Source organism: Sus scrofa, chromosome 1 (genome assembly GCF_000003025.6).
Source record: "Sus scrofa isolate TJ Tabasco breed Duroc chromosome 1, Sscrofa11.1, whole genome shotgun sequence".
Taxonomy (NCBI): domain Eukaryota; kingdom Metazoa; phylum Chordata; class Mammalia; order Artiodactyla; family Suidae; genus Sus; species Sus scrofa.
This window is the reverse complement of record NC_010443.5, coordinates 207,628,345-207,643,979: the sequence shown is the minus strand read 5'-3', so window position 1 is coordinate 207,643,979 and position 15,635 is coordinate 207,628,345. Positions and strand designations below refer to the sequence as shown.

The 15,635-nt window shown below is 40.4% G+C and overlaps 1 protein-coding gene across 10 annotated transcripts in view; it reads right to left on the bottom strand.

Moving 5' to 3' along the window:
* Positions 1–15,635, bottom strand: part of FREM1 (FRAS1 related extracellular matrix 1) — a 268,715-nt gene that overhangs the window by 160,546 nt on the left and 92,534 nt on the right. For 8 of the 10 annotated variants that reach the window (XM_021063564.1, XM_021063514.1, XM_021063573.1 and 5 more), the window contains one exon: positions 2,727–3,237. In XM_021063564.1, the coding sequence (XP_020919223.1) occupies positions 2,727–2,969 (243 nt within the window). In that variant the 5' untranslated portion in view covers positions 2,970–3,237. Of the gene's footprint in view, positions 1–2,726; positions 3,238–6,724; positions 7,383–10,427; positions 10,582–15,635 lie in introns of those variants that run through there. The other 2 variants (XM_021063521.1, XM_021063553.1) reach the window with 2 other exon arrangements.

The window sequence follows — 15,635 nt, the reverse complement described above, 5'->3', positions numbered from 1 at the left end:
GTAACAGTAGATTCTCCCCAAAATGCCTTCTAAGGACAGAGAATCCGGTGAATAACATGGCTCTGGTTTTGCACCCTTGGGGCCAAAGCATAAGCTGGACCACAGGTTATCCCAGTGTGCTACCAGGAGGAATTTTCCTATTTTCCTCCCTCACAAATATGCAGCCTAACTTCTAAATAAATGTTAAACAATTAAAAGATATATTGATTAGAAGGGTTATCAAATTATCAGCATGTTGGTATTTATAAGGTACCCACATATATCAGAAAGCCCTGGGTGCCTGCTTTATCAGGGACCCCAATCATCTATGATTAGGGTTCTATTTTGCTGCTCCCCAAATCTCCAAGAGTTTGCTTTTGGCCCCAGTCCCTGCAGTTAGGTCTCCACGGCCTGCTGCTGAGTTTATTCACATCACTTACTCATCACATTTAGTGAATCTGGGCTCCAGATATGAGCTACCCCAGGGCTTTCCTTTCTCCTTAGCTAAGTCATAGGTGCCAATCAAACACACTTTCCACTACAAGTTATAGTGGGAGAAAATGGGGAGATGTTGCAATTACCACACACTTAGGAATATAAATGTGCCCTGGGGCCATTAGCACACACGGATATTTTTAGATGTCCATCAGCAGTATATTGATTGACAAAAGAAAATCTCATGGGAAACTGAAGGGGGACGTTTAGACACAATCACATGAGGAATATTTCCGACTTCCAACATGAGAGCCATCCGCCCCCCAGCCATAGAATTCTGATGTGTTTCAGAATTGGACTCTAACTGTAAGGGAGGTAAATGGAAGGTCTAGAGATGTCAATTTGAGTTAGTATCTATCTAAATCTCTTTAGTATGTCTTTATGACATCTAGTACCACTTTTGAATAAGATGATGAAATATATTTCTTTAGCCAAATAGAAAAGAACATTAATGCTCACAGTTCAGCAAATGGAAATAATGTATTTTGCCAGAAGCACAGCCTCATCCAGCCTTGAATATTCTCATAAACGTTTGCATCAAGAGGAAAATTAAATCACAGCAGGAACAAGTAGTAAGACCAGAAGCAATTTTCTACTGTATAGAGAAACTCCTACTTTGAGCAAATATATGATAATACAAACTTTTAAAAAACTCAGCAGAGGGAGTTCCCATAGTGGCTCAGTGGTTAACGAATCCGACTAGGAACCATGAGGTTGAGGGTTCTATCCCTGGCCTCACTCAGTGGGTTAAGGATCTGGCATTGCCGTGAGCTGTGGTGTAGGTTGAAGACATGGCTCGGATGCTGCGTTGCTGTGGCTCTGGCGTAGGCCGGCAGCTGCAGCTCCAATTGGACTGGGAACCTCCATATGCCGCAGGAGCGGCTCAAGAAATGGCAAAAAGACAAAAAGACAAAAAGACAAAAAAAAAAAAAAACAGATTAGAGGGTAACTCTTCATTCTGCCCAAGAATTGAGTACGGAATACCCTTAAATGACAAGGTTTTGATTAAAAGAAGAAAAAATATGTGCAGACATTTTTGAAGAACAGTGAAAATTTAAAGTATCTTCATATCTCTTTTCCATCCCTCCTCCCTTACTCAAGGGAATGTTCAAGGGATAGTAACAGATAAAAATGTTTTCATGTTTTACCTCTGCTATTCTGCAGTCACAAGTATGCCCTAAGAATGTCCCAAAACACAGACATCTCATCCAAAAGCAATCTGACTGGCCCCAGGTGAGAAAATTTGGGACAGGAATAGTCTCATAAAGACTGATCAGGCATTCCCATCGTGGCTCAGCAGAAACGAATCGGACTAGCATCCATGAGGACTCAGGTTCGAACCCTGGCCTTGCTCAATGGGTTAAGGATCCAATGTTGCCCTGAGCTACGGTGTAGGTCACAGACACAGCTCAGATCCCGCAGTGCTGTGGTTGTGGTGTAGGCCAGCAGCCACAGCTCCAATTGGACCCCTAGCCTGGGAACCTCCATATGCCACAGGTGTGGCCCTAGAAAAGACAAAAAAAAAAAAAAAAGACTGATCATACCACACAGGAGACTCACCACTCCAACCTTTGGAAGCTGGCCCTGTTTGCATTCTCAATCTCTCCCTTTCTCCTCACTCCCCTTCTCTCCCTCACTGTTTCTCAAAGTGTGGCGATGTTCCTAAAATGAGATGTGAAATTTCCCTATCTTATGCCTTTCCTTGGATGGTTAGCTGCTCTGTAAGTTCAAGTAGCTGGTAAGATTTACCCAAGTTCTCCTCAGTAACAGAGGATAAATTGAAAAGACTTGTCAATTGATTCATTATTAATTTTAAAAAATGCGTATATCCACGTTAGTTTGAACTGGCCTTCCTTCACAGGTATTTACATAAATAGGAGTCACTCCTGTTGGTTTCAAGGTCATAATCCACAGTCAGCCAAGACATTTGACCAATACCAAATTATTACCTTGTACACCTGAAACTGAGGTTCTATGACAATTATACATCAATAAAAAAATTTTAAACAAGTTTCAGTTTACACAGAAAAACTGTGATATTACACACGCCAATTGCAACTGCAACTGCAACATTTCAAAACTGAACATCTGACAACATCCACCTCTGGTAGGTTGAAGAAAAACCTTCTCCCTCTCTCTCCTCTCTTTCTCTCCCTTTCTCCTTCTCTTTCCCTCTTTCCCTCTGTCACTCCCTCACATTCTCACACACTCACATACACACCACTAAACTGAAAATTTTGCCTATGACCCACCTGTGGAGTGAGTTTCCCAACCCTCTGGGTGATTGGCTCATTCATCACAACTTCCACTTTGCAGGTATCTTTCTCTTCGGGGATGGCAAACTTCAGGTCATCTTGAGACAGGAAGGCAGAGCTGCCTTTCATCACCTGGACCCCACGGTTAACACTGACGAGGGAGGGGCTGGCCCCGTCTGGGAGCAGCAGCAGCAGCAGCAGCAGCAGGGCACGGAGCCCACCCTGGCTGAGGGAGCTCATGCCGACAGAGGCCAACTCCTTTCCATCCACCAGTGAAACCTCTGCAACAAAGGAGGGCTTCTGTGCTTCCTCTGAGGATGTCAGTTCATAGTCCAAGGGGCAGGGCAAGGGGTCCTGACAATGTGCCCCCAGATCTTAACACGTCCCTTTCGTTTCAAACTCAGACAAGGAGGCCTTTCAGGCAGTCCCGGAGCTTTTAATAAAACTCGCTGATCACTCCTGACATCGCCAGCAAGATTAATGTGCCTCCCAAGTGCTTTTTTCAATCCTGCAAATGGGACAAGGGATTGGAGGAAAGGGAGAGAGAAACCAAAAGATTTATGTGGCTCTTTCAACAGACCCCCGCTGACAAAGGAATCTTTCAACCAGCCTATAATTTCAGCTAAATTAAAAACAAATAAATGAACTTGACCTCCAGGCCCATCTGAAAGGCAAAGCAACGATTTCATTCTCCTGCGGGAACTCCTGCTTCAGGACTCAACGGGGTTATGTCAGTTGTGTGGTCCTCCAGGCGCCCGCCTCGCCACCACATGCAGAGTTTGCTCCTCTGCTTTCTGAAAGAGTTGAACTCTCTGCTAGTTTCCTCACTTGATAAATGATGACTATAACCAAATCTGTGTAAGAGAACTGATAGGATTATCTGCCCACTGTTTGAAAATATGATTAATTCTAAACCCATGCTACCCACAGGAAGAACAGGCTTAATAATTTCTCACAGGGGCATAATGCTGACTTTTCAAAGAAATGAAGAGACCTAAGAAACATTTGAATGGAAACTGGAGAAAAGATATATACTTTTTTGGCTGTATGTATGGCATGCAGAAGTTCCCAGGCCAGGGATCAAACCCAAGCCACAGCAGTGGCAATACTAAGCCCTTAACTGCTATGCCACCAGGGAACTCCCTTAGGCTTTTGTTTAGATGTAGCAATCGAGTAATGTAGCTTCAATATATACAGCTAATGACACAGCTAAGGTACATACATGGGTACACTATAATGCTGATTACATAGAAAGTGCTGAATTTGCAGAGTTTTTTTCTTTTATCTTAACCACTTAGAATTTCCTGAATACTTCCCTGCATCCTGTAAGAACACAAATTATTTTATCCAAATTAAAAGGTAATGCAAAAAAAAAAACAACACCCCCACAAAGTATTGCAATTTATCTTTAATTCCAAGGTATGATTAGATGAACCAATGGTGGTTAATTGTGCCCATAGAAAGGACTTGCTTTTTAATGATTTTAATGATTTCTGTACATGGATAGTGAAATAAATATCTGTCAGAGGTGGAGACAAAAAGGTCTCCACTGTCCACCACCAATACATTAATGGAGGGCTCACTCTCTTGTCACTGTTTGAAACCTTCCACTTTTGAGGTAGTGGGTGATATATGTCACCTGACACCTGAGGGGGGAGCTGCATGCTTCACAGAGCAGCCTACTTTTTACGGTGTTGGCCCCCAAATAAAACAGTCACACCCTCCCAGGGACTGTGTTGCTCATTCTCTGGCTGAATTAGATTGGCTTGTTTGGGAAAGGATGCAAATATGGTTGTTGACCTTTCATGACTTGTTTGCATTTATATCTGGCATCTAAAACCATTCAAAACAGCAGTGTATTCAGAGAGAAGAGAAGCCCCAGGGTGGAGAGGTGTCTCACAAAACCCAGAGGTAAGAGAAGAAACTTAGTATGATGGGGGTGACTTGTAGAAATTGACACAATATTGTCAATCAACTATACTTTAAAAAAGAAAGAAAGAAAGAAACTTGGCTTTCTGAGATTTAAGTGAATGAAACCCATCTGTAAAAGGTACAAGGCCCCTACACACTCATTCTTCTGAATTCCCTTCTTCTTTGCTGCTTCTTCCTAGAATCCTGCCCTTTTCTTATTGGGGAACACAGAGTCCTATCCTGGGAGCTGTGTTTTGCCCACCCTCACTCCATAGCAACCTCGTCTACCCTCATTCACATGCTAATAAGTCCCACATTTATACCTTTAACCTCCTCCATCAACTCTAGATCACATATGCAGCTGTTTATCTGACATCCCCCTGTGGGTTGTAATGGGCAGCTCACACTTAATGAGCCAAAATCGAGCACTTGGTCTCCCTTCCTTGGGTCTTCCTTATCTCAGCTAATGCAACTCCAGCTTTGCTTTTGTTCACTTTTTGGTTTTACACTCTCCATCTTTTTTCTTTTTATGGCCACACCAATAGCCTAGGGAAGTTCCCAGGCTAGGGGTCAAATCAGAGCTGCAGCTGCCAGCCTACACCACCGTCATGGCAACACCGGATCTGAGCCCCTTCTGCAAACTACGCCACAACTTGAGGCAACACCATATCCTTAACCCACTGGCAAAGCCAGGGATGGAACCTGCATCCTCACAAAGACAATGTCAGGTCCTTAAACCCCTGAGTCACAATGAGAACTCCTCAGGCTCTACATTTAAACAAACAAACAAAAATCCTGATTGTTCACTGTGGTAGACAATAATTCCAGCCTCCTGGTATCCAGAAGTTTCTTCCCCTTGAGTGACAGCGGAACTTAGGACAGGTCCAACCAACAAAATAAAACAAAGATGATGGAATGTCATTCTTGTGACTATGCTACATGATATAGAAGATTCTCTTGGCCAACTGGGACTAGAGGCTCTATTACTGAACTTGAAGAAGCAAGCTTCCATGAGTTCTACTGTCACAAGGAAATGAATTCTGCCACCAGCCTAAGTGAGATCAAGAGAGGATTCCTCCTAACTCAAGTCTCCAAATATGTCTGGTGACTTATCATGGAGCATAATAACATGAGAAAAAGGAATGAATACATGTATGTGTAACTGGGTCACAATGCTGTACAGTAGAAAATTGACAGAACACTGTAAACCAGCTATAATGGAAAAAAACTAAAAATCATTATATATGTTAAAAAAAAAAAGTATGAACCCGCATGGACACCATGATTACAATCTGATGACAATTTGAGGCAGAAAACCCAGGTAAGTCACACCTGGACTCTGACCAGTGAAAACTGGGAGACAATAAATTTGTGTTAGTTTAAACCACTAAGTTTGTAGTAATTTGTTTGTGCACAATATAAATTTAATGCTTGTTTTCAAAACCTGTACCAAATCCACATGCTAATAAGTCCCACATTTATACCTTTAACCTTTAGCATTATTTCCACTGCTGTCACCCTGGTCCAAGCCACCACCAACTCTACTGGGTGACTACAGAAGCATCCTACTTGACCTCCCTGCTTCTCCTCTTGCCTCTGCTTTAGGCATTTCTCAGCACGGCAACCAAGGCTCCTACTAAATGTTATTTATATCATATCACTTCTGTGCCCCTAACCTCCAATGGCTTCTCATTTCAGAGTAAAAACTGAGCTTTCATGATGGTATATAAGGTGCTATGGAATCGCTTCCCGTTCCCTCTCTCATCTCATCTCCTGTTTGTCTTTCCTTTGCTCACTCTGCTCCAGCCACGCTAGCATCTTTACATTTTTTTTCCGCAAACAAATCAAGATCAACCATCCCTTCTCACCCCTACCCCAAACCTTCCCATTTGCTGTTCCCTCTGGCACAAACACTCTTCCCCTAGAGATCCCTCTTTCCAGCTCACCCCTTCCAAGTTTTCCATCCATTATAACCTTCGCCCTGTGGCCACACCTACCACTGCATTGAAATTATGACACTCTTCCCCCCAGCATCATTTTCCTGAGCACTTATACCCACCTGAAATAATACATTACTTACTTACACTTCATTGTCATCTCCCTCATGAAGGTGAGAATTTCTTTTTTATTCATGGGTTTATCTTTATGCTTCTCCCCATCTTGCTGCCCAGACTGAGGATGCCATGTTGTACATAAGACACAAAACTACACCATGGGCTACCACAGCCGTGAGCTAGGAGCCTGGGTACCTGTAAGTTACCACGCAGAGTATGTAAACTTCTTTCCTGATTAACCCACTGTTATTTGGGGTTTATTTTGCTACTCATGACTGGACTTTACACTGTTAATAACCACTTCATTCTTTAAGCTTGCCTATTAATTTCATTTGGTCACTAATCAGCTAAATATTGTAACCTCTTACCTAATGGTATATGTGGCAATGGCTGTTCTCATAGTAAGTCCTTAATCAGGAAATAAGGTCAACGACCAAGATTCTAATGTTCATCTCCCAGGAAGAGACAAGACAGAAAGAAAAGGAAATCTATTTCTCTAGCTTCCTGTGCCACAATGGTGTGAGAAGTGAGGACCTGAATCTCAGGGTCTAGGTTATAACCTTGATTTTCATGAACATCCATCCATTTCCTTTTTCAAAAATGGGGCTCTTCATTCTGAGTCTTCCAGTTTCCCCATCAGACCAAATGAAAGAATCCATGTGGAAATATTTTCTAAATGAAAAAGTGCTATATAAAGGTAATGTTAAGATTACAAAATATATAAAAGGAATAAGAGAGTAAAGCCTGTCTCAAGAAAAACAGATTAGCAGGACTTTGTCCTGGGTAAAATCAACAGAATTAGATTCAGTAAAAGCCAAATAATGTTTTATTGATACTTGAATTTTCTCTTTTTCTTCCTTATAGTCCTAATACAGGCAGTAGTAGTAAAAGACTGAATTCTAATATTTCAGAAACAACCTGAAGCAACACTGATGGGAGGCGAAGAGCACAGAGGAACAATTTCCAGGAGTTCTTGCTATGGCACAATGGGTTAAGAATCCAAATGCAGCAGCTTGGGTCACTGCAGAGGCACAGGTTGGGTCCCTGGCCTGAGAATTTCCACATGCCATGGGCATAGCCAAAGAAAGAAACAAAAAAAGAGTATTCTGGTATTAGCAGATGCAACTATTCTATACAGAATGGAGAAACAACAAGGTACTACTGCATAGTACAGGGAACTATGTTCAATATCCTGTAATAAACTATAATGGAAAAGAATATGAAAACAAATATTATATAATGTAAGTATACATATATATATACACATATATGATTGAATCACTTTGCTGTACAGCAGAAACTAACACATTATAAATCAATTATATTTCACTGTCACTGTATGCAGATGACATGATACTACACATAGAAAACCCTAAGAACTCCACACAGAACTACTTGAACTAATCAACAAATTCAGAAAGGTAGCATGATATAAGATTAACACTCAGAAATCAGTCACATTTCTATATACTAACAATGAAATATTAGAAAAGGAATACAAAAATGCAATACCTTTCAAAATTGCACCCCCAAAAATCAAATACCTGGGAATACACCTGACCAAGGAGGTGAAAGACTTATATGCTGAGATCTATAAAACCTTAATCAAGGAAATTAAAGAGGATTCAAACAAATGGAAAGATATTCCATGCTCCTGGGTTGGAAAAATTAATATTGTGAATATGGACATACAAAGTAATCTACAGACTCAATGCAATCCCTATCAAATTACCCAGGACATTTTTCACAGAACTAGAACAAACACTCCAAAAATTTACATGGAACCACAAAAGATGCAGAATTACCAAAGCAATCCTGAGGAACAAAAACCAAGCAGGAGGCATAACTCTCCCAGACTTCAGGCAATATTACAGAGCCACAGTCATCAAGACAGTGTGGTACTGGTACCAAAACAGACAGATAGACCAATGGAGCAGAATAGAGAACCAGAAATAAACCCAGACACCTACAGTCAATTAATCTTCAACAAAGGAGGCAAGAATATAAAATGAGGAAAAGACAGTCTTTTCAGCAAGTGATGCTGGGAAAACTGGAAAGCCACACATAAATCAATGAAACTGGAACACACCCTCACACCATGCACAAAAATAAACTCAAAATGGCTTAAAGACCTAAATATAAGACAAGTACACCATCAAACTCCTGGAAGAGAACACAGGCAAAACATTCTCTGACATCAACCTTACAAATGTTTCCTAGGTCAGTCTCCCAAAGCAACAGAAATAAAAGCAAAAATAAACCAATGGGACCTAATCAAACTGACAAGCTTTTGCACAGCAAAGGAAACCATAAAAAAAAAAAAAAAGACAACTTACAGAATGGGAGAAAATAGTTTCAAATGATGCAACTGACAGGGGTTTAATCTCTAAAATATACAAACAACTTACAGAACTCAACAGCAAAAAAGCCAACAGTTCAATGGAAAAATGGGCAAAAGACCTAAATAGACATTTATCCAAAGAAGATAGACAGATGGCCAACAAGCACAGGAAAAAATGCTCAATATCCCTGATTGTTAGAGAAATGCAAATCAAAACTACTAGGAGGTAGCACCCCACACAAGTCACAATGGCCATCATTAATAAGCCCACAAATAACAAATGCTGGAGAGGGTGTGGAGAAAAGAGAACCTTCCTGCACTGTTGGTGGGAATGTAAATATGGAAAACAGTATGGAGGTACCTTAGAAAACTATATATAGAACTACCATATGACCCAGCAATCCCACTCTTGGGCATATATCCAGCCAAAACTTTCCTTAAAAAAGACTCATGTACCCGCATGTTCATTGCAGCTCTATTCACAATAGCCAAGACATGGAAACAACCTAAATGTCTACTGACAGATGAATGGATTAAGAACATGTGGTATATATACACAATGGAATACTACTCAGCCATAAAAAGAACTACATAATGCCATTTGCAGCAACGTGGATGGAACTAGAGACTCTCATACTAAGTGAAGTAAGTCAGAAAGAGAAAGACAAATACCATATGATTTCATTTATATCTGGAATCTGATATAAGGCACAAATGAACCTTTCCACAGAAAAGAAAATTATGGACATGGAGAACAGACTTGTGGTTGCCAAGAGGGAGGGGTAGGGACTGGGAGGGACTGGGAATTTAGGGTTAATAGATGCAAACTATTGCCTTCGTAATGGATAAGCAATGGGACCCTGCTGTATAGCACTGGGAACTATGTCTGGTCACATGTGATGGAGCACAGTAATGTGAGAAAAAAGAATGTATACATGTATGTGTGACCATGTCACTTTGCTGTTCAGTAGAAAATTGAGAGAACACAGTAAATCAGCTATAGGAAAAAATTATAAAAATAAAAATATAAATATAAATCAATTATTTCAATAAAATTATTTTTTAAAGAGTGTAATTTGTGTTTTATTTACATTCTAATTTTGCTCTTGCATTTTCTTCTCTTGGTGTCAGGAAACATCAAGTATGTAGACATTCCATGGAAAATATTACTCTGATTTTTGACTTAAAGAAGGTGGAGGGGAGGGAAAAGAGAAAAGGATACAGATGAACAGAGATGGAAAAGACAAATAAATAAATAAATAAATAAAACAAAAGAAACAAAACCTACACAGAACAATAGTAAAGAAAATCAGGATTCTGAATCAAACATGACTTCATAAATAATAATGGGTCTTTTACCTCCACCAAATAAAATGATAGTAATTGTCTCACCTGTGTTATAAAATTTCAGTCCAGAGGCAACCAACATTTTCTTGACAACACCCTAAGGGAAACCTAATACATCTTGAGAACTCCATTTTCTTGATCCCAAAGTAGGGCCAAGTCAGATCCTCAGAATCCTTTGGTCCACAGCTTGCTCTGATCACTGATATGGGCATACACAGAGTCAGCAGAACCAGGAGGAGGATTTGGAAAGAGAAGTAGAAAGTTAGCCAGGTTCTACAAGGGAGCTTGTAAGCTAACTGACTTTTAGCCACATGGGACTTAATTTGATTCTGCAGTGGAAACAAAGCCTGTCTGTGCCTGCTTGTGTGATTCAGCTGCTTCTCAGCATTTCACAACCCTCATGTCACCGTGCAAATCAGTTATGCTCTAACAGACCATTTCCCATCCTTGCCTTTTTTCTTCATGTGGAAACCATGTATTCTCAGGATATCTGTACAAGCCAACAAAACTGTGAAAAGACATTTTGGAAAGTGGAAATCCACCCTGCTTTGAGTTCTTCCTTATCAAAATTCAAAAGGGTTTCTTTACCCAGACGCTCTTTCTTAGTAAATTTCTTGAACAGAAGAAAAAGATTTAGTAACATTTCATTTGGTTGAGGAGAAATGTGAGCTGGTATTTCTTTCACAATTACACATTCAGTTTAACTAAAGGAGGATGTATTCTCCATGTTGATATAAACATGATACGCCTGCCACTTATCTGACATAATCTGAGCACAACAAAGAAAAAATGGATCCCAGCTGCCCTTCCAGGCTTTCTCTGCAATGGAATCTCTTGATGGTCAATGTTAATGATGAGCCCTGAAGAGAATCATATTTTACTATTGCTCTTCTGTGGAATTTTGCCATGGTAGCTTCATCACACAGGGGAAGCACCTTCTCCTTCCCATGCCCAACACAGATATCAAGATATCAATAATCAGAATTCCCATCATGGCTCAGCAGTAATGAACCCAACTAGTATCCATGAGGACGTGGGTTCAGTCCCTGGCCTCGCTCAGTGGGTCGGGGATCCGGCATCGCCATAAACTATGGTGTAGTTGGCAGCTACAGATCCAATTTGACCCCTGGCTTGGGAACTTCCACAAGGCCCTAAAAGGATCAAAAAAAAAAGAGAGATATCAATAATCTAGCATAGCCTTGTGTTGGCTGGCTTTGCTGTTTGCAGGACTTCTATTGGCAGGATAAACTTCTCCTCAGTAGAAATTATTACCAATCAACTAAAGATGATGTAAACAACTAAAACTTTTTATCTTCCCTGTGCTTGGAGCTATTACTTCATTACTCACAGCTTTAGCCCCTACTAGTACCCTGGAGTCTTCAAGAAAGAAAATAAACTAATAGAGAAGTGGCATAGTGGGTAAAAAATAGCCAACTCAGGATCAATCCATTCCCAGCCACTCAAACACTGTGAGATTTTTATATCTTTGACTAGAATGATGAGAAAGCCAGTGAAGAATTTCTGATCTTGTACTCCATGTTAAAACCTTTTTTTTTTTTTTTTTTTTTGTAATTTTTACAGCCACATCTGCAGCATATGGAAGTTTCCAGGCTAGGGGCTGAATCAGAGCTGCAGCTGAGGCCACAGCCACAGCCACAGCCATGCCAGATCTGAGCCACATCTGTGACCTACACCACAGCTTGCAGCAACGTTGGATTGTTAACCCGCTGAGCCAGGCCAGGGATTGAATCCACATCCACAGAGATAACATCAAGTCCTTAACCCACTGAGCCACAAAGAGAACCCCTATATTAAAGTCTTGAAAATGCCAGTCAGAAGGAACATAGAAGCCATCATGGAATTCCTTATAATAAATTTTTTAAATCATGATTTTCACTCAGACTAATTTCCAAAGTAATTCATATAAATCAAAATGTAAACATTTCAAGCATAAATTCATAGCTGAGTGTAATTATCCATAAAACAACAAATGACTCCAAATCAAATGTGACATAAATTGATTCACATAGGGGCAATGACCTGGAAATCAGGAGAAATGTATCCCAAGGGAAGAACTAACTGACTAAATTCAGAGAAAGTGATGGCTCCCTCTCCCCTCCCAATCCCCATCCTCCTTCTTCTCTTTCTTTTCAATGTTTGTTTTTGTTTTGGCCACACCCGGGGCATACAGAAGTTCCTAGGCCAGGGATCAAACTGGAGCCATAGCAGCAACCTGAGCTGCAGTAGTGACAATGCAGGACCCTTTCCCCACTGAGCCACCAGGGAACTCTGAGGATCTCTTCTTTGTGTTGTACTTAATGAAATTGCAACTTAGAATTTACCAAGAACTTTAGGTCCACCACCTCCTGTGACCTTCCTTCCCTGAGAGAAAAGTCTAATCACTCCTTGCCATAAGCAATGAAGAGTCTTAGACTGGTAGAGGGCAGAGCCGGAGGCAGCAGAGTCTGGGAGAAGCAGACCTCTGGCATCCTGGGGAAGTGCTCTGTCCCCCTCTAGCCTGACCATCACATTCTATTTCCATTTCGAACCACACTACAAAAGCAGCCCTGGGAAGACAGGGACACAAGCAGGGTTCAAGAAGCCTATAACCTCTTAGGCAGTTTTAGTTGTGCAATAACCCCACAAGGTTGGAGAATCCCTGGTGATCTTTACACACAGTGAATTTGCTTAGATAGGGAGAATAGAATTGTAAAGAACTTGTGACTTCTAAGATTTTTTTCTTAATAATTTTTAGAGCAGTCATCTCTCTGTATCCAGGGGTTGGTTCCAAGATCACTTCCAACCCTGAACCATCACCCTCAGGACACCAAACTCCAGGATGATACACAAGTCCTTTATATAAAGTGGCATAGTACTGAGGCAGAATAATAACTCAGGTAGTCAGTGTAGGAGCAGGGCTTCGATGGATTCTTTGATATGGCTGTTAATTAACATTTGTGGTTTAAGGGCTCCAGGGAGTAACATCCCCACAGGCCTTGTTTACTATAGGAAGTGTACCTATGCCCACATGGACCTTATTCTCTAACCCACTCCTCAACTGATAGAAAAGGAATGAGAGAAATGGTGACTCAGTCTACAGGAAGAGAAAGGCAAAGAAACCATAAAACTTATGGGACATGTCCACCTCTAAGATCCCTATTGGACAAGGACTGATATAGGTAACTGGGCAAGGCCAATGGGAGAAAACCACATCTTTCTGGACCCCACGTTGGTACCCCCCCATCCCATCTTTAAGGGATAAAACCCCCTATAGGACAATAGAGAGAGGGCCTCTTCTCCCCACTCCCAGCTGTCCTGGCAGCTATTTGCTTTCCTGTAATAAACACTGCTTGCTTGCTGCCTGTGTGTTCTCAAAGTTCATTCTTCAGCTGCGTGAACAAGAGCCCAGATTCTGGTACATCTTTCATCTTTTAACCTATGCACATCCTCCCATATACTTTAAATCATCTCTAGATTACTACAATGCCTAATACAATGTAAACGCTATGTAAAAGGTTGTAAGTACAATGTAAATACTGTGTAAATAGCTGCCAGTACCCACAAATTCAAGTTTTGCTCCTCAAAATTTTCTAGAATTTTTTTTCAATATTTTGGATCCGTAGTTGGCTGACTCCATGTGTGTGGAATGCACAGATATGGAAAGCTGACTGTATCTTCCTTTCCTCATTTTTTGACTATAAGTATTTTTACTTACTACATACAAGCCCTGGACTATATTCTTCACGTTTGTTTTCATTTATTTCTCACAACAAACCTACAGTTTCTACTATTATTCTGATTTTACAGCTAAAGAAACAGTGACTTAAGGAATTGACATCACAAACACAATTAAACCTAACATTTACTAAGTACTTACTGTGGATTAGGAATTGTTCAAATACATATTGCAGACATTATCTTGCTTAATTCCTATTATGGTTTTACTAGGTAGATAGTGACTTTATGGATTTGGAAAAGAGGTTAAATTACTTGCCTAAGATTTTTAGCTTGACTCTGGAATCTGGGTCCTTGGGATTGTAACCCATTTATGCCCCGACCTGTGCCCTTAACTGCTTTATTATACTGTTTTACATTATAACAAAACCTTAGACTCTGAAATTGCTTCTCTCTAGGGTCTTTTTCCTAAAATATGCAAACCCTTAACTTCCTTTGTGGCCCTAACAGCAAATGATGGCTGTTGTAGAAGTTAAAGTTTCACTGAAGGCAATGTTCTCTTAAGTAGCTGTTACTTTAAGAGCATGTAATTAAGGAAGTTACCCTGTCTACCAAAACCCTAGTGTTCAAACTCCTTACACCACAAGCACAGTTTAAAGGCCTCAAGGCAAACAGTCCACCACTTCAGAATTCCAGGCTATTAAATCAATAAAATATGTGTTGATTTTGTTTATAACATTCTGCTTCCTTCATTCTGCAATTTTTCCTAAAATGTAATCTAAATCATAGATGTGTGGTTTAGGAGAAAACTTAGAAATCAACTAATCCATAGCATTCATTTTATTTATCAATTTATTTGCTTTTTCTGAAAATCACTTCTTTTTATGTGTATAAAATAAATGCATGCTCATTAACTAAAAGATAAACATATAAAAGCACAAAGAAAAGGAAAATACTTTCCCAACACACAAAGAAAATGCCCTAAGGTTTTCCTAAGTATATATATGTACATACGGTATGTAAACTATTTTTTTTTTTTCGTCTTTTGTCTTTTTAGGGCCCCACCCAGGGCATATAGTCCTTACGGATGCCAGTCAGATTGTTTCCTCTGAGCCACAACTGGAACTCTGACTTTTTATTATTTTTAATGACTGTTAATTATTTGCATTTTCTCTTCTAGAAGCCCCTTTATTTTATAGCAGAAAGGAAGTCCCATGGCAGTTGAGTGACTGCACCAATGTTGAAATACCTCCCAAGGCCCAAGATGGAGCTGCTCCTTCTCAGGTTGCCATATGAGCAAAGCAAAACCTACATAACTTCCATGTCCCTGCAAATGCTCTGCTTAACCAGAAGCACAGTATATTTAACCAGCCAGTCCCCAAACACCAAGCCAATTCTGGGCCTTCTCACCCCAAATAAGGTTGACTTTGGCAACCCAACCCCAGCCAATCGGATATTTTCTACTTGATTGACCTTTGTACTTTATTTTATAACAGCTTCTTGCCTTCTGCCCTATTTTGCTGTTTTTTGAAAGTAGACTATCCACTCCATGAAAAGTTTGTATCACCTAAACTGTGG